General features: G+C 35.2%; 1 protein-coding gene across 1 annotated transcript in view; it reads left to right on the forward strand.

The window, feature by feature from the left end:
• The window catches only part of LOC110113711 (squalene synthase), a gene marked incomplete in the record, with an annotated part of 55841 nt that overhangs the window by 25137 nt on the left and 10608 nt on the right, over positions 1–20096 (forward strand). Inside the window, 4 exon segments of the mRNA XM_020846391.2 lie at positions 14955–15024; positions 17697–17840; positions 17946–18050; positions 18262–18408. Of these exon segments, the coding sequence (XP_020702050.1) occupies positions 14955–15024; positions 17697–17840; positions 17946–18050; positions 18262–18408 (466 nt within the window).

Consider the following 20096-nt stretch of genomic DNA (forward strand, 5'->3'; position numbering starts at 1 on the left):
GCCAAATGTTGGCCATTAAAAGAGAAGCATAACAATAAGTTAAGTGTTGTAGAGATGAGGATGCTTAGGTGGATGAGTGACTTTACCCTTAGAGATATGATATGAAATGAGCATGTACGTGAAAAGGTTGGAGTAGCTCCAGTGGAAGATAAGATCAGAGAGAGTCACCTTAGATGGTTTGGTTACATTAAACGGAGGCCTTCCGATGACCCGGTTAGGAAAGTTGAGGTATTAGATTTGACTTATGTTAAGAAAGGTAGATGTAGACCTAAAAATCTTAGCTAGAAAATATTAGAAATGATCTTTCTTTATTAGATTTAAATGAGAATTTGACTTTTAACATGACACAATGGTGAAAAAGGATTCATGTAGCTGACCCGATGTAGTGGGACAAAAATTTGATGATGTTGTTGCTGTTGTTAAGCATTAAATGAAACATAAAAAACCCTAAACTAAAAAAACCTAGGCGACAATAACTACTGGTGCTTCAGCTTCTAAGAGATAAAAAAACAGAAAAGAGATGCTAATAATGTTATTTTCTTGTGAGTTGAGGCTGCGATGACCGACATGACAAGAGATCAGGAGAACTTATGGTTTATGAACGCACACAACAGTAGGAAACTAAACAACGAATAAGCAGAATAAATAAAAACTTAGAAGAGGAATGAAGTGTTAAGACTTAAGACAGAACATAAGCGAGGAGAGTTCCGGTAGAGAAACCCTAGAAAGATGAAAACAGAACGAGCGAATCGTGGCATGGCGGGGACAACCCTAAGTACATGTGTATGTGCCGTCATGCCTGCAGTAAATAATTGCATTTTCAAATAGGTATCTCGAAGAACCATACACGCTCTTCGTAGCATGGTGGGATTGAAGAACCACGGCTAAGGCGTCGCTCGACACCTACCATACACGCTCTTCGTAGTGTGGTGCTCCCCAAATTTCTCCTAAATGGGGGAGATGTTGGGAGGTTGTCAAAATTTTGTCTGAATTATTATCGGACTTTGAAAATTTAATGATATGCAAATGAAAAATATAATGAAATTCAGACTAAACAAATTTACAGGGAACTGAATCTAAATGAACTTAAGTCAAACTTATAACTAAACGAAATTTATAAAGTTAAAAAGCCAAAATCTAGGGACCTATTATGTAAATGACAGCTTACCTATAGGCATTGACAAGAGACTTCTAATAAGAATGTAACTTGCTTATGAAAATAAGGTACTTGTAATGATCTAATGACTCGCCTACGGGCAGACACTAGAAACTATAACAAATGTGATAGCTTACCTACAAGCACGAGTAGGGAGCTTGCAATGCCGAGCAATCTGCCCACAGGCAACAACAATAAACACTAATATTTACTTTTGAGTGGGATCAAGGAATTCGTTGTGCCCACAATAATTCATCCACATGCGAGATCAATGTGTTCATACCAAATATATCAGCGTTCCTATAGGCAATATCAATCAACTTGCATAACACTATAATTCACTTGTGAGCAGGAACATGGAATTGGTAATGCACACAACTAGCCTACATGCAGCAATAGAAGATTCATAGCAGATCTTGAATTTGAAATAAGATATTGCATCCTTTTTTAATGATAATCACTTGCACAAAATAATATTTTAAAATGCTCCACCTGCATTAAAATAAAATTTTCCAAATTTAAATATGGAGTATTGAGTCAGGTGCCGACACTTCTAGGATGCATGCAATAGTCTTGGTAAGCAAGCGACTGCCTCGAGAATAGTGTTACCGCCTTGAGCAGCAAGTCACCACCTTGAGAAGTTTGCACATTAATTTAATAAGAATTTTGTAACCCAGCATGTGCCTGAAAAAATATACTAAACAGATAAATATAAAGTCTGAGAATGCTATGCGGGAGCTTCTTTTCTAAAATTTCTATAAATTTCAAAAGTAAATTATTTTTGGAGCTAAATTTTAATAAAAATGTGAAAACTCAATTTTACAAAATTCAAATATTTAAGTGAAATTTATTATTTAAAACTTAAAGCAAAAATCTATTCATCATCCACAAACATTTGTTAAAGATGATAAATTTAAGAATAACATTAGCTCACAAAGAGCAAAATGTCTAATTGAATGTAGCACAGTAATTCATTCTCAAATGATTTATCACTAAAGGGGACGTGGCACGTGCCCTATGACTGGATGTTTTTGCTATAAAATAGATGGTTTTGCTGCAAAATAACATGTCTATATTACGGTACCAGTCGAAGCCTGTATGTTCCTTAATGGTTAAAATCCCATTGAGTAATGAATCATAGGGTGCACTAGATAAGCATAAAATATTCTATTAGCTAAGGTTGACTAAAATTTGTCATCTTAAACAAATATCTACCCCAAGTCTACAATGTACCATTGGACGAAGCAACCCATGGCTGCTCCTAAGGATCCTTCGATCTGGTTGGGTTGACTACCTCCTTTGACTAAATAGATTATGGACTAAGATGACCCGGGATGACAGAATCATGGGATCTTGAACAGGTTCATCATCATTCCCGTTACCATCCACTTTAAGTATAAAAATAATAAATTTATATTTTTAAAAAATTCATATGTTGCAGATGTATGCTAGGTATTTCATACCTATTTAATGACTAGCTTTAATCAAAAGTTCTCTCTCGTTACCGTGAGGGGTAATCAACTATATGGGCTTGCGCCTATATGAAACCTGAACTTGGATCATAAAGTCCTCGCAAAATGATGGCAAAATTTCTAGGTAATGTCTTTTTCCAAACTCAATTTGCATGTTGAAAATTTAACCCGGAACATCGTTAAAACTCACCTGAAAGAGGGGAGGCCGGGGTGTGAATTTTCAGAGCCCACAAACATTTTCTTCTTCATTTCATTTTCTTTTTTGGTCTTTATCATTTGAGATAATTATTTGAATTAATGTTCAAGTAAACATTTTCTTCTTAATTTCATTTTCTTTTGTGGTCTTTATAGTTTAAGATAATTATTTGAATTAATTTTAAAGTAAATATTTTCTTCTTAATTTCATTTTTCTTTGTGGTTTTTAGTGTTAAAGTAATTTATTCCATTGATGTACAAATGCATATATGGAGTCACAAACATGATATTATATATATATATATATATGGAAAATTGAGGGCTTAGTCCATTCTATAAAAAAAGAACGTTGATTACAAAATTGAAACCAAAAGGGAGCTTAGCCAACAAAAAAAAGGAGGCTAAGACAGGAAAGGAAAGAGCAGAAATACAATAAAAAGAAGAGGAGAAGATCCAAAATCAGACAGAAATCCTGTCTGGCCGGGACTCAGATCTTGCAAAAGCGATTATAGAGTAAATCCAATCCTCTTTTGGTTGCCCAAAGACCGTCCAAAAGGAGACAGCATGCCTCATCATTGTCAACGATAAAAAAAAACCCGCCAAATAAAACAACCCACAGCTGCGGCAAAGAACTCGGAAAATAGCCTGCCATAACAATCGAACAAGCCAATTCACCAGCTAGCAGGTCGGGCAACAAAGAAATGCCGCCAACTAACCATCACCAGACCTCTTAGTCCACCAAAAATGATCCCAGCAATTAAGAAATATCATAATTAGAGGTCCAGCCAACCTCAAAAGCTCCAGTTGAACAAACAAAAAACTACAAGAAAAATTGCAAGAAATAATCTCAACCGGCTTCTAGAAAAGCCCCAAGAAGGTAGCCAACAATCCCAGATTGAACAACCATCCATCACAAAAGTCTAGCAAAACTAGACATCAATAAACATGATATAATATGAATACTAACAAATATTCTTGCAAGAGGTAAGTTTGTAAGTCGGTTAAATTTTGCAAGAGTCATTGTTGTAAGTCTTTTGATTTCTAATTTTTACATTTTATTTGAAATGTAAGAGTTTGTTCTTCCTCATCTTAGTCGCATCATTCGTGATTTAGTGGGTCGTCGGTTAAGGATCAATCATTCGTGTGGGCGAGGGGTATAGGCTCCCTATATTTCTTGCCCCCACCAATTTGGTATCAAAGCAAGTTAGGAAGTCCTAGATTTTGGATTTGATTGTCAAGTTTTGTTTTGTCAAGTCAAGTGTGAATCTTGTAAGTCTTGTTGTGAGTCTTATTGTGAGTCTAAGTTTATATTGAGTTTTTTGAGTCTTTTTTGAGTCAGTTTTAAAAAATGGAAAACAACAAAAATATGGATTCATATAACGAGGAAATCAATTCAAATAATCCTGACGTCCCACTCCCGTTGGACAGATGGATTCCTACAGAAGGCGATTCTACTGATCCTCTTTAAGACCGTCTATACAAGCTTCAGTATCACATGTTCCTATGTGATCAAAAATTCGAGAAGTGGAAGAGATTTCATCAAAGGCAATTCGAGAAGGAATAGGAAGAAATTTTGAAGAAATTTGGTGAGAAAATCAAAGAGCTGGATGATCAGTATGCACCTCCTCAAGAGAACCCAAAGCTAACTCATCGGGAGATGAGTTCTCAAGAAGGGGAGTTTGATGTAGGCAAAGGGGGGGTGGTTAACTCAAACCCAAAATAAGTTGGATTTGACTTCCCTTGAGCTTACAAGCTCAATCAATTTGAGCTTGAATTTAGCTCATTTATGAGCTGATTTTTAGTTCATTTAGAACTAAGGGTTAGCTCATTATTAGCTAAGTTTTAGTTTATAGTTATCTTTTATTTAATGTACTTTTTATTATAGTTTTTAATATCTTCATTTAAGTTGTCTCTTGGGTTTCCAAAAGCGCTTTTGGAATCCCAAGAAGTTGTTTGGTTTTCCCATGTATGGCTCCTTGGCTTCCACCATGGGCTTTAGTTTTTTTTGTGCCTTTGCCCCTTGGAATTCCGGCCGACTGCTGATTTTCTGAGCCTGGGATGTTTCCCGTGGCTGTGGCGCCTTGGTTCCGTGCGGCCTCCTTGTCTCCCGCGGATGCTCTCCTTCGGTTCCTGGGCTTGGGCGGTTTTCCGTGATTAGCATGGGGGGATTTCCATGCTTGTGATGTTTAGGTTCTTGTGAAAATTAATGTTGTGTGTCCTTTTATATTCCCCTTTCATACCTATATATATGAGGGGCTTGTAATGTTTTAAAATAGTGAATGTTATGTGATTTTTGGAATCTTACCTGCGGGTTATTGGAAAAGCTTGCGAGCTTTGTCCGTCTTCTTTCTCATCCCCTCCAGAAATTTTGCGAGCTCTTTCCAACCTTTCGTCTCGGCTTCTAATCTCTTTCATCTCTCCGCAAGTGCCGCTCCATCTGTATCTTTCGTCTCTAAGTAAAGCAACTTTAGGGTGTCTTTGATTTCGAGTCAAAAGTTGTAATCTGTCGTCATTTGTAATGTTTTATAAAAATTTCTTCTTTTTAGTTTAATTTGAAATGTAAGAGTTTGTTTTTCCTCATCTTAGTCGCATCATTCGTGATTTAGTGGGTCGTCGGTTAAGGATCAATCATTCGTGTGGGCGAGGGGTATAGGCTCCCTATATTTCTTGCCCCCACCACGGTCTCTCCTTAATTTCATACATGCCAGCCCGATTGGTCTAATTCCTTACTCGTCCTATCTCTCCCATTCACGACCAACCTCTCCTCTCCCATTCACGCCCAACCTTAACCCATCCAACCCCTCTCCATACCTCCTTCGGCCAACACAGCTAACCCGGCCTCTAGCTGCAGACCACCTCACTAACCATGGCTGACCACCTCCTTCCCTAGCCCAACCCGTCTTCTTCCTTATGGCCGACCATCCTAGGCAATGCCAACACCGACAACGCCTCCACTCATTAGCCTTTACCTCCATATCTCTCCCCATACCTGATGTAGGCAAAGGGGGGGGGGTCAACTCAGGCCCAAATTAAATCAATTTTGGCCCCTCCCGAGTCTTCAAGCTCAAAGAATTTTGAGCTGGAATTTAGCTCATTTATGAGCTGATTTTTAGTTCATTTATTGGACTAGATGTTAGCTCATTATTAGCTAAGTTTTAGCTCATATTTATCTTTTATTTAATGCACTTTTATTATAGTTTTTAATGTTTTAAGTTATGGTGTCTCTTCCAAAAGGGCTTTTGGAATCCCAAGATTGATGTTTTATTTCCCCATGTGTGGCTCCTTGAATTCCACCATGGCTTTTTGTGCATTTTCCCCCTTGGATTCCGGCCGGCTACTGGTTTTCCCGTGCCTGGGCTCTTTCCCATGACCGTGCCCCTTGGTTCCGGGCGGTCTCCTTGGTTCCCGTGGATGCCTCTTCGGTTCCTTGGCTTGAGATGTTTTTTAGGTATTTTAATGCTATGTGATGTTTAGAATTCCTATGGGAATTTATTAGGTGTCTCTTGGTATTCCTCTTTCATACCTATAAATATGGGAGGATTTGTAATGTTTAATAAAAGAAGTGAATGATATGTTATTTTTTGAAAAGCTATAACTTGCGGGTTTGCTTTGGAAATCCTGCAGGCTCTTTCCACCCTTCTTTCTCATACCCTTCGGAAATCCTGCGGGCTCTTTCCAACCTTTCTTCTCGGGCTTCTAACCTCTTTCGTCTCTCTGCAAGTGCCACTCCACCTGTATCCTTCTTCTCTAAGTGAAGCAACTTTAGGGTGTCGTCAAGTGATTGAGTCAAAGTTTGTAAGTTGGTTAAATTTTGCAAGAGTCATTGTTGTAAGTCTTTTGATTTCTTGTTTTTACATTTTATTTGAAATGTAAGAGTTTGTTCTTCCCTTTTCTCGTCTTTAGTCATTTTCCTCGGTAGAAGCTCAGTCTCCTTATTTGTGGGCGAAGGGTATAGGCACCCCTATATTTTTTGCCCGCATCAATACCCCAATCTCTCTGCAACTATTTTTCTCTCTAAAATAGAGAGAGAACAAAAGAGTTCTGTCTCTCTCTCTCTCTTCATTCTCTCTACAACATCTCTCTTTTTCTCCTCTATAAAAAAGCTCTCCTATCTGCCCTCTCTTTCTCTCTCTAAACAAAGAGTTTTATTCCCTTTCTTTTCTCTCTAAAAAAAACTCTCTCATCTACCCTTTCTTTTTCTCCCTAAATAGAGAAAGTCTATCTGCCTTACCCTTATCTCTCTAAATCTATCTCACCCTTCTCTCTAGGTTTATTCTCTCTCTCTCTCTTTCTTTCTCGAAAATAGAGAGATTTATCTCCTCTCCACTCTTTCTTTCTCTACTCTCTCTCTCTCTCTCTCCCAGCAGAGCAAAAAAAAGGAGGGGGGAGCCAAAAAGGGAAAAGAAAGGAGATTAAGAAAAAGAAAAAAAAATCAATAGTTTAATTTAGCATTTTCCCCTCACATTTTCTTTTTGTTGTCCTTGTGTAAAGTTATAATTCCAAAATCTCAAAATTAAGTACTTGTGTGCATTGTTCCAACGCAACGAGAAAATTCGTGTCTTTCGCCCATGCATGTAATGAAGTCGGCATGCACTTTTTTAAACTTATAGGATAGAAGACCCTAGCAAAGGTGTTGCATGACATCGATCTTCCCGCGTCTTTATAAGCATGGTGGCCAAGTGTACCACTCATGATGATGACCCCCTACATGGGGGAGATGTTAGAAGGTTGCTGGAATTTAGTTTTAATGGATTCATGGGAAACATAATACCAATATCTTAATAGAAAGGTACAATTAAAATAAAAGAAAAAAAAATGAACTAAAGAAATGAATACATGAAGCTTGTAACGAACCTATAAAACTCGATCACAAGCACAAAATGCCCTTAAAATAGGTACTCATGCCCATTATTCCAACGCAACGGTGAAATTCATGCCTTTCGCTCGGGCGTGCCACACGATACCAACCATCCCGTTCTTTATAAGCATGGTGGGTAAGTCTATCACTCATGATGATGCCCTCTTATATGGGGGAGATGTCAAGAGGCTGCCAAAATTCATTTGGAATGGAGTCATGGAGAACATAATACCACTATCTTAATAAAAAATTTCAATCTAAATAAAAGAACAAAAACTAGAAAAAATTAGAATAAAATCAAACTAAAAATGAATTTATAGGAAACTTGCAACGAACCTATAAAACGCGCTTGGAAGCACTAAACCTCCTTGTAATACGAGAAACACTTGCAATCCTTAGGATCCACTCGTTGAACTAAATTGGAATTTAATGAACTGAACACTTACTATTTATAGAAAGAAAAAGATGCCATGTGAGTCATGCTCGCATTAATATAATGCATGTACGGATGAATCCCGCCTCCTTTAATATAAAAGAGAATATAAAAAGGAATCTAATTCATAAACTACGCCACCAAATATACAGCATACACTTATAAGTGGGCAGAAGGCATGCTTTGAGAAAAAAATAAATTATGTGCATATTGTTGCTCGTGTGAATGACTATTTAAAATATTGCACACATTTTAATGGTAAATGCACGACCAAACGATCATATATGAATATTCTTAAGATCTCACATGTGTCAATTATAAAATTTAAAATTCTTGTGCATTTGTCTTGAGAAGCATGTTATTTTTATCGAGAAGAGCACAATATCTCAATAAACGTGCCACTGCATCAGGAAGCATATTGTTGTATTGGGAAGCATGTTGAAGTCTTAAGAAACATACCAATACCTCGAGGAGTATATTATGGCCTCGATAAATTTGCTATCATCGCGAGAACTATGCTATCTCAAAAAACGCATCATTATCTTGAGAACGTGCAATTGTCGAAAAAACTTGCCATTATTTAAAAAAGAAAATTCAATGAATTATTATGTGAAAAATTTTTAGAATATCCTATGCAAATTTATACAAAAGCTTGCAAGTGCATCTCATGAACACATAAAAAACTGCAAATATATTGAAAAGTGTTAACTAATAAAAAAAAAGATAAAAAAATGATGATGAAAATGAGCGAATGAAATAATGGAAGAAAAATAATTGAAGAGATGTACCTCTTCGTGATTCTGATCTAACTCCACCTTAAAAGTTGAGCGTCAAAAGACAGCCCTTGGCTAATGTAACTTCCCTTTTATTAATTTAAATTATAAATAGACGACGAAATCGATAAAAAAAGAGAACATACACTCTTTCTGACGTTGATTCCTCATTCCATGTACAAACCTGCCTCCTCACGCCTTCTACCTCTGTACTGTTCCTAATTGAGGCCGTCTCCTTACAATTCAACAAATCTCGATGCAAACTGGCCGAACTCTTGCAGCCGGCTGCCCAAACTCTTGCTCCTCTCGTTCCGTTCACATGTGGGACCGAGCCTACCTCCTGTTCTGATCGTATGCAGGATTGAGCCCGCCTCTCGTTTTATTCGCACACGGGACTGAACTTGCCTCCCCTTCGACCTACCTATACGCGTGCGACCACCCACGCATGAGCGGACTCCTGTTCATCCGATCGTGCCCAGCTCACACTAATCTGTGGTGGCCCCCTCAGCCGCAATGTGCGTCGGACCTCCCCCTTTCACGTAAGAGTAGCCAAGTGAGCAATACCCGCTGGCTTTGAAATGATCACACCCACGAAAGCCCCAAGACGTACGAACCCGATTGTCTGAAGTTAGTACTTTGCTTGTTGTATGTGAACTACCTCAATTATTACATGTCCCATTCACTTAAAACGAAGCAACATATTGTCTGGTTTTTGTCCATTATGGTTAAGACATTAATCTTAACTGCCTTTTTACTTGGTTCATGCTAATAACTCTGACTGAGCTTTGAATAAGTAAAAATATTATAATGTAATAAATACTAGAGGCCATTTGGTTGGAGCGGTTTAGCCATTGTTGTCATCCACAACCGAAGAAAGTAAGGTATCTTGATCAAATCCAGATTCTAACAGAGTTCACCTCGAAATGTAGGATACTGTTCGCCCCTTTTTAATATTCGAACCTGCATCGACAGACTCTGGAACTTGTCGCAACTTCTTATTCATCTGGTCAAACGAATAAGTGTTCGATTGCTCATCATGGATTGCTCATGTATCAAATTAACATGGTTGCCCAAAGATGATGTGACAAACATACATGTCCAAAACGTCATGTATAACTTCACATATGAAATGTTTACCAACAAAATAAAATAAAAAAATAACAACAAATATTTGCAACCCTGTATCCATTCCTTTCTTAACCCAGCTAATTTTGTGTGAGTATGGATTCTTTGTGGTTTCAAGTTGAAGTGCTTAGAAAGTAGATCCATAGATTACATTCTCGGTGCACCCGTTGTCAATCAACAAGGCCCATACCTTCCTATTAATGGTGCATTGTGTCCTAAATAGAGCAGTACGATGAGAAATGTCAGGCTGTCTTGGCACTAATAGTAACTTTTCCAAAATATAAACCATTTGTACTCGTTCATCTGGTACTTCTCCTTTTATTTTTGGGTGCTTGTTTTCGGATTCTATATCTATTGAGTGTCCCTCCTCTAATTCTCCTTAAAGTAATTATAGCTTCTACGGGCTTAGATGCACCTAAAGCATTTGAGAGTGCTTAGCCGAGCATAAGCTTTATCTCCCTAATTGGAGCTTTGGATTTATTCAGCAATTTTCGATCTTGAGTTGTGCCTTCACCACCTGAAGAAAGTTGCTGTGCTGGGGATTTGTTTGCATGAGAATTGAGCTTAGCAAAGTCCCCGGGTGGTTCATTAGTATGTCACCTACAAGCATGATTGTAGTTTTGCCCGTGCAATTGCAATTCAGCTTTTAAAGCATAATTGATGGCTTGGGAAAGTGTCCACATCAGATTAAGCCCAAACCTGCCTTGCATTGCTTCCTTCAATCCTCCTTTATACTTTGCTACCAATTAATTTGTGGATTACTTTATGTTGTTGCTAACACTTAGATGATAAAACTTCTTAGTATATTCAGTTTTAGTGTTATAGTGCACTGACCCTGCATCCAGTTGATATTTCAAATATAACATTTGTTCGAAATAGGTGGGGAGGAAATGTACATTGAGGAGCTGCTTCATCTGAAACCAACTATGAATTGGACCTTTTCCTTCTCGATGATGACACTATAACAATTTCATCCACCATGCACTCACCCCTCCTCTTAGCCTTTAAGAAACATAATTGACTTGTTTTTTCGGAGGCTATCTCGATGTGTTCAAAGAACATCTCAATGATTTATTCTCAATCAAGTGGTCTTTGATGTGTAATTGACCATCAAAGAAAGGCTTGTCAAGCTTGAGTTTGCCCTTCCCTCTGTCTTTGTGGTTCATAATAAGGGAAATATTCATCATATGTTGAATAGTAAGCATCATGATTTTGTAAAAAGTCACAGTTATCTTCCAAATCTGTAATGCTGTGAGAACTTATTGTTTGTCTTTTTCGATTGCGTTCTCTTGTTGTATGTAGATAAGCTACTGGTGTGGTTGTTGAAATTTGCGTGTGAGCAATTGGATTATGAAATAACATATTTGAAAAATTCTGTAGCTCGTTCCTCACCTTCATGGAGAAGCGAAAGAGCTAAGCTATCAAAGCATCAATCTGTCGAGTGAGGCCCACGAGCTGGCCACGGGGCCTCCACACTTCGATCTTCGTCAAGAGAGGCACGCCTATTTACTTGGCCATCTCGGCCACGATATACTTGCTCTGATAGCAATTTGACATACAAGCTTCCTAGAACAAATGAAAAATCTTAGAACTTGTACTATATTCTATATCAAAAATTGAAAAAAAACCTTCTTACAAACCTTTAGACTGTTTTGTATATCCTTCTTTCTACCATTCAAGCAAAACAACAAAAAAGTGTTAAATGTATTGGATAACTAAAAATAGTATAATGCTACTAATAGATGAAGTGCTAAGTGTAGAAAAGATAAGGTGTGCTATAACTCAAGATATTAGTATACTAAGATAGTTTGCATTAGGTTGGACATTGTATTATAATTTTTATATCTTTAAAATATTGTATATAAACTGAATAAGCATAAAATTAAGAATAATTGAGAAATAATAAGTTATTTAACTAAAATTTATGCTTGAATGATTAATATTAGGATGTCTAGAGTCGGACGTTGATGTTGAGATGACATCGATTGTTGATATTGAGATGATGTTGGACAAAATGAGTTGCCGAGATAGTGTAGGGGGCATGATTGTGGGTGCAAAGATTGTTGTCGTTGAGCATCAATATTGAGTAATATTAGACTTCGATGTTGATATGATTTTGAAAAATTGACGTTGTGACGACGTTGGTCGTCGATTTTGAGATGACATCAGACATTTTTTTGAAACCTAGCCGCTACTCGCTAGAGAGAAATGAAAATGAAATATTTAGATAATGAGGTATTGTGTGCAGATGATTGATTTGGGGTTGTAGAAAAGAAATTAGAAATTTAGCTTTTTAATTTTTAATATATAAACATTTGAAATACAATAGCTTATACTGAAGAATTTTTTTTCCATAAAATATTTAAGACACATGTCCGTGTCCAATTTATTTTTAATATTTTTTTTAATCGAACAAGTCTTAGGCATGTTAGACGTGTATCATATTTGATACATGTTGGATATCAGATACCTCACTGAGGATAAGTGTGCATTATAGGGATTTTTATTTTTTTATATGTGAGATCAAATAAAAAATATATATATTTGAATTTAGCCCTTTCCATAATTTCTCATTTCTCATGTATCTCGAACTTTTTGTCATCGCCTCAAGAGCAGGAAATTTTTTGCATTTTTCCTTTGTATGATGGACATTACAATATATGTTTCTCTTTTAGAGCTAATTTTAATGTTGTAGATGCGCCAACATAGTCCGTTTCATGAACATGTGCTGCTTGTGTGATTTTTGTATGATGTTTTAGTTGTTATGTTTTGTTTGTGTTTGCTCGAATTGATCATGAGAGGTTCTTTCTTGTTAAATTTGATGCTCTGGATCTGGATGCATCAATCATATTCGATTTAAGATGTGGGCGCTTGCTCGACAATATCAATTATGGTTGAGGCATTTCATCCTCAATTTGCGTGAAATCACTTTTGTTGTTTGTCATTTTCGTTGCATCCAATCATATTGATTGTGGGATACATACGGTGGTCTACATGTCTTCAGTTGATATTGATGATTTTTTGATTGGTAATAACCCTCTTGTTCCTTCAGTTTTGGAAATTGGGTCTTCTGATTTATTTAGTGCCTTGCTCAGGTTAGACATTTTCCAGCCTATTAAGGATCCTGCTCCTCTTACCATTTTTCTTCCATTCATGCTATAGTTATATTTTCCAATTTTATAATTGTAGTTTTAAAGTGGAGAGTTATTATGATTCTAGGTCATTCAAGCTCTAGAATCTATTAAAAGTTTTATTGATTCATTGGATAAAAGATTTCAGCTGAGATTTTATCATTGATGCACTATTCGGAAGAAATTTGATTGGAAGAGATGTTGTTTCAGTGAAGATTAGCGAACGGCAAAAGAAAATTGGGAAGAACACCCAAAAAATCTTTTTTTATTGAAAGAACCAAGAAGAAAAACACAAGATATAGTTGAATCTTTAGTTAGAGAGGAAGATCCGGCTCTCCCAAATCCCTAGCTGTCGGCTTGAGCCCGCTCAACCTAAGCAAAATTAATTTCAGCAAAATCAATCATAATCTAAAATCACCCCATAGTTAGCCTTAAATAGGCTCCTATAATTCCCTTCCAAATCAGACTAATTTCCATAAATAATTCCCCCTTAGATTCGAATTCAAATTAGATATCTTTTCCTAATTAATTCCCTCTCAATTGTAATTAGAGCTTCCCTAAATAATTCCCCCTTGATTCATCCTTACATAATGAATATTTACTCCCCCGTGCTTTCTCTAAATAATTCTCTCATATTTAAAATTCAAATTAGATTTCTTTCCCTAATTAATTCTCTCCCCATTGTAATTAAAACTTTCCTAAACAATTCCCCCTCTTCTTGCCTGTCGCCCACCCTAGTGGGGCCCATCGGCTCAGTCGCCGGTCCATCAAAATTCTTTCACCACTCTCCCAGATTTACTAGATTTCAAGGGAGATGTAATAACTGCCCTAATGATTTTGGCATACTTGACTTGGTTGGTGTCTAAATGTTTGTAACTTTGTATGATTCACTTCTCTATGATAGTATTTACAATGCTTTGTATAGCTTGATATCATGTTCTTTTTCCTTGATGGCAGTCTTATGTACGATTTATTAAAAAAAAGTTTCAGTCAGAGTTATTGGTAAGTGGTAATTCTAATCTGTTTCATAGTTCCATTTCCATTTGAAGCATTCCTAAGGAAAGTCAGTGTAATGTAATAATATTCTCATGGTAAAGTGATTTGCATATAACTGTTACATTGTGCTCGAGAAAAAAGTTAGGAAAAATGTTAATCCAGTACTCCGATTATCTTTTCCTTAGAGGTCGATGGTTCTCCTTATTTTTATCCATTCTAGACATTACCCAGGAATCAGATTAGTGAGAAGACTGCGCTTTTGGATTATGTTAAGGGAGATTTCTTTTAATACTTAACCATTCTTGCTAAACCATGTCTTTGTTGTTTATTGAGTGGAAAAATCCCCAAATAGGCATCTCTCTTGCTGACAGCCCTCAAGTAGACATTCCTCAAATCAAGAACCATAATTATTTGTGAGGCAAGTGTCTAAAATACGAACTTAACACTGATTCAACACTGATTCCTGGACTCACATGAGAAAAAAGTTTCTATCTTATGAAATATAAATCTTGGGTTAGTACTTACTGGAGGAAAATAATAGGTTGCATTGGTAACTGAATAGGCTTATATTCTCTTTTAAATGATGTTTAGATTTATCTAACGTTTGATTTGCCTTAAAGGTCTACGAATTTTACTAGAGCTGTTATTCAGAGTGTTTCACTAATCACATTATTGCATTTCTCATTTGCATGTCCTTCATTCAATTTTGTTTTCAGAAGCTAGATTATCACCATGAGTAGCTACACTGCAAATATTCATTTAAGCAACCTCATATTCAAGACGTCTGATATTTATTGTTCTCAAATTTTTTTCAGTTATCAAGAGGCAATCGAAGATGTTACCTTAAGAATGGGTGCAGGAATGGCCAAATTTATGTTCAAGGAGGTTCGTGATACGTAATTCTATGATATAATACTATAGCTATACGATATATACTTCTGAATTGATTTGATTTTTCAAGAATAAGTAGCGAAAGTTTTATATCGTTTCTCATTATACATATAAAATTTTCATTCTTGATTTTGCTCCTGTTATTGGATTTCGATGGAGGATCTATGATCTGCTAACATTATGATTGTTTAATTTATCAAATACGTGTGAAAATGTGTGTTAATATAGAAAAATAATAACATGAGGAGAAACCTTCTGAATGTTTTTTCAATAACACAGTTAAAATTAAGAAGGAAATGGCAAACCATTGAAAGATAAATGATAGTGATAACAATTGCTTTGAATATCTTTAGGTTTGGATTGAAATATATTATTTTTAACAGAAATATTTGCTGTTCATGCAAAATATGTAAGTATCTTCATAACTAATATAAAAAAGTATATCGAGTCAATGATGATTTTTGTATAATCTTAATTTAATTTGAAAGTATTTAATCCCTTCACAAAATTCTGATATTAGTTTTTTTTTTTTTTTTTAAACTTCTGATATTAGTTAGTGCTCCATTATATGTATGTTTATTCTTTGATACTCAACCTTCTCAATTCTCACTGAATCAATTCTCACGGTATTTTATCATATGCCTTGTCAAGATCAATAGAAGTTATTTGAATATGCTCTCCTTACTCTCTGTAATATTTCACGAATTGTTTTAGACCTATGTTGCACCGATACACCTATTTATGAAGGCGTGTTGTATCCGATACACCGATACACGGATATGCCTCTGATACTCCACCGATAAGTGTCGGATACGCCAAATCCGTATCCAATTAAAATACTATTTAATTTCAAAAGGACACATATCCGATACGCGTGTCCGTTGAAAAACAAAAAAAAAATCTGAAGAAAAAAGACGAGTCGTATTTACTTCCGGGGTTGCGAGCAAGATTCTCTCATTTCTGAGATGGATTTGAGTCTCTTGATGATATGAAAATATTAAAAATTACTAATCTTTCACTTGATGAGCTTGAATTAGAAGCTGTGATATTTATTAAAGATGATATAGAAGTTCAAAGACAAACCAATGAAGAAGATAATTATATCATTCATTCTATTGAATAGTTGAAACTTCATGTCTAGATAATTTATGTTTATGCTTTTGTTGTTGTACTAGACATTTAATGCTTACTTATATTTTGATATTATAAGCTACAAGGCTGCAAATGATGTTGTTTTCATTTTTTTTTTCAAATATTATGCTTTGATTAATTTCTTAATTTTTATGTATGATTATAAATTATAATGCCGTGTCCGCACCGTAGCCGTATCCTGTATTTTTAATAATTGACGTATCCCGTATCCGTATCGTGTCGTATCCGTGTCGCCGTATCCGTATCGGTGCAACATAGTTTTAGACTAAGATTGTTTTCATTGTAGATATTCATGGAATAGAATCAAAATGATCATCTTACATTGATGTATTTTTTTAATTATATGTTCCATTATACTCCTAAAACTTAATTTTATGAGACACTAATTTGATTAATCTGTGATTGTCAATATCTTGAGTATCTTATTTGTTTTTGAATATTGGTATCAAAATAAGTTTTCAATATTTTGGAATTCTAACGATCTTCAAAATTTCTTTGAAAATATTTGTTTACCTAGCCATAGCTATATCCTCCATATCTCTCTAAAGTTTCATAAATATCTCATATGGACCTAATGTCTTATCTATATTCTTTAGAGTACATAACACTATGGTTATTTTAGGTTAATTTATTTTATATCTAATTATTTTATTTATAATGCTCTTCTAAAATAAATTTTTCTAAAAATTGCTATTTAATAATTTTTCAAAAAATATTTTCATCTTTTATTGTTCCTTCCATCATTAACTAAGATTTGTTATCTTCTCTTCTAATATGTCTAATTTGATCCAAGTCTCTAGATCTTTCTCGGGTCTTAGTAATTTTATATGTTCTATGTTCTTATTCTTTTATACAAGACTATTATATAAATCATCAAAATCTATAGCTTTTGCTTGCTCAGTACCCTACTTGCAATATTTCTCTTTATTGTATTCATTATATGCTTTAATTGTAGCTAGCTTTCACAACGTTTTATTTGCACATTTTTGTTCCTCAATAATCTATTCACCTCAAAATGTCCTTACTGTATGATCTTTTTCTAATCTCCTAAAAAAATTATCTTCATAGTGGAACTAACATTCTTTTCATACTATATATTTGACTCAAAATAAAGAAATATAATTTACCTTGTAGCAATCTATCTTGAAAGATTAATAATTTTATACTTTTTAAATGCAACCATCTTATCCGAAGGCAATCATTTCTTCCAATTATTTTTTTACCATTCCTAAAAGACTGCATCCATATTCCATAGTTACCATATGCTGTGTGATCACACTCTCTTGTGGAATTAGCCTAGATCTTTGCAAATATATGTTTTCTTCCAAATAAAAAGAAATCTATTTCTGATTTGGTTGCTCCAACTTCTTTATTTTTGAAAACAATTGTTTTACTGATCGTATATCAATATTCATCTATTTAACTTTTTTTCTCAACCGGTTTATAGTGATTCATTTTACTAAATTACTCTTTTGTTTCCTAACAAATCAAATCTGAAATACTTTCCTTTCCAGGTAGAGACTGTTGATGACTATGATGAGTATTGCCATTATGTGGCAGGTTTAGTTGGCTTGGGACTATCAAAGCTTTTTCATGCTTCTAAATTGGAAAATGTGGTTCCAGATTTTCTTTCCAATTCAATGGGCTTGTTTCTTCAGGTTACTATCACACACCATCTGGTGCATTGCATCTCGCTTGTAGTGTTTGATCACTTGGAGGAGTTGTCTTCTGAATGGTGGATATTTTCATGATTTTAAATGCAGAAAACAAATATTATAAGGGATTTTTTGGAAGATATAAATGAGATGCCAAAGTCTCGTATGTTTTGGCCTTGGCAAATTTGGAATAAATATGCTAACAAACTAGAGGTTTCATTCTTTTGCTCTTTTTCTTTTTCTCTGGTGATTTTATTTCTTTGCATGCGTGCTGGTTTGATATTTGCTTTGCATTCTGAAAGCTGAAATTTTCTTCAGTTTGCTGCGGTTGATGTAATTTTCTTATAGGTTTGAAAAGTTTTAGAAATTAGAAGACCTGATTTTATACGGTGTAGCCCTGAAAATTTTGTGCTTTCCATTCCAGGATTTGAAATATGAGGAGAACTCTGTAAAAGCAGTGCAATGCTTGAATGACATGGTAACCAATGCGTTAGTTCATGCTGAAGACTGCCTCAAGTACTTGTCAAATTTGAAGACTCATAGTATATTTAGATTCTGTGCCATACCTCAGGTATGAAGAAAATTCTATAGAATTTTGGAAAGTTTTTCGAGTTAATTGCATCATATATATGTATTTTCTAAGTAAATCCTAGGAGATGATTTTTGGTTGCGGCTTATTCTGATCCTATTTCTCCCTTTCCCCCATCCCAGTTTGGATTCTCTCATCCTTGTTTCATCACTGGTCACCTTTGTTGACCTTTTTGGTTTATGTAATTCTATGTTCCTCTCATTTTGTTGATATGTAATTGAGGCTAAAAGAAATGGAAACTTTCTCCCTTATTTACTTGTTCAAGATATACTGTAATGTTGCTAGTTTGTACGTTCATCTGCTTGGGTTGAGTAATGATGTTCTTTTTTTCATATTAAAAATCTTATATTTCCTGTCATTATCATATGAGAAAGGGGTAAAACTTTGTTGTTATTTCTTAAATTACTATTGACTGATGCAGCACAATTGACAAACTGAGAAAGTGATACGTAGCACTGATTGCCAGGCTATCAAATTCCATATTCGCTTGTACATAGAAGTGCTAGGATTCAGTACTCTGATCTTTTTGCTTTTTCATGATTGTTTGGTTTTGATTTCTTCGCCTTTGAGGTTATTTTATAAACGAGTTTTGTATTTTTGAATGAATTATACCGTCTCAGATAGCCCTCAACTCAAACTGATAAGATAACCCAACTTATCATAGTCTAGTGGTTAAAGGGTAACATTCTCAAAACTGCTGCTAGAACAGGTCATTATAATAAGAATGAAAATTGAAAAATTATCAACTTGCATTGGTATCTTCTAAATCTGAGATGATCCTTCAACTCGTATCTGGAACAAGATTGTTGTACATTAACCACTATTAAATGTAATGATCAAAATGGTCAAACTGACTTTTTAGGAAGGACGAAAATGATCCCAACTATTTAAAAATCGCATTTAGTCTCTTGTATTATTAAATAGAGACCTAATTGGTATCACAAAATGATTAATTTCATCCTTATTTAAAAAGTTAAGTGATAAAATTAGTACTTTTATATAGTCAGGGGACTATTCTGATGATTTGGAAGAAGTTAGGGCCCAACTCGATTCTTTTCTCATTGCTATTATGTACCTACACATCAAGTTTAATTAAAACCAAATGTTTTACTTAAAAAGCAGTTTATTTTGAAATAAAAAATGCCTGCATAATAATTTACTAAAAAATCCAGCACTATTGAATTTTGCTGATGCACTATAACCCTTTTATTGTGATAAAGCCACTCAGCACTTAGTTGTAGTTCTAGATGAATTTAGGGTTCTTTGTGAAGTAAAAAAAAGAACCCATTTGAGTGCCCCTCCAAGGGTTATATTAGTTACAAAAGCATCCCTTAGTTTCCTGAGTAGAGTCAGTTTGATGTACTAAGGAGTTAATTGATAGGAAATACTCGTTTGCACAAGTAAACCTAACCCAAATCAATTACCTAAGCCAAGTAAACTGCTGTCCGCAGCAAGAACACAGCTCAAACAGAAAAAACTGAGAGAAAACGTAGGGAGAAACGTAGAAAAACGATGCAAACGTTTTTATTTCAATAAAGGATGAAAAGCACTTGCAAGATACAACTTTCCTTCAATTCGAGAGGAAGGAAAAACTCTCCAACGATCTCCGGCAACGCCAAGAGCCCAAGAACAACAAACCCTAGATCTCCCAAGAAATTCAAAATCAAGAT

Source organism: Dendrobium catenatum, unplaced genomic scaffold (genome assembly GCF_001605985.2).
Source record: "Dendrobium catenatum unplaced genomic scaffold, ASM160598v2 original_scaffold_193250, whole genome shotgun sequence".
Classification (NCBI taxonomy): domain Eukaryota; kingdom Viridiplantae; phylum Streptophyta; class Magnoliopsida; order Asparagales; family Orchidaceae; genus Dendrobium; species Dendrobium catenatum.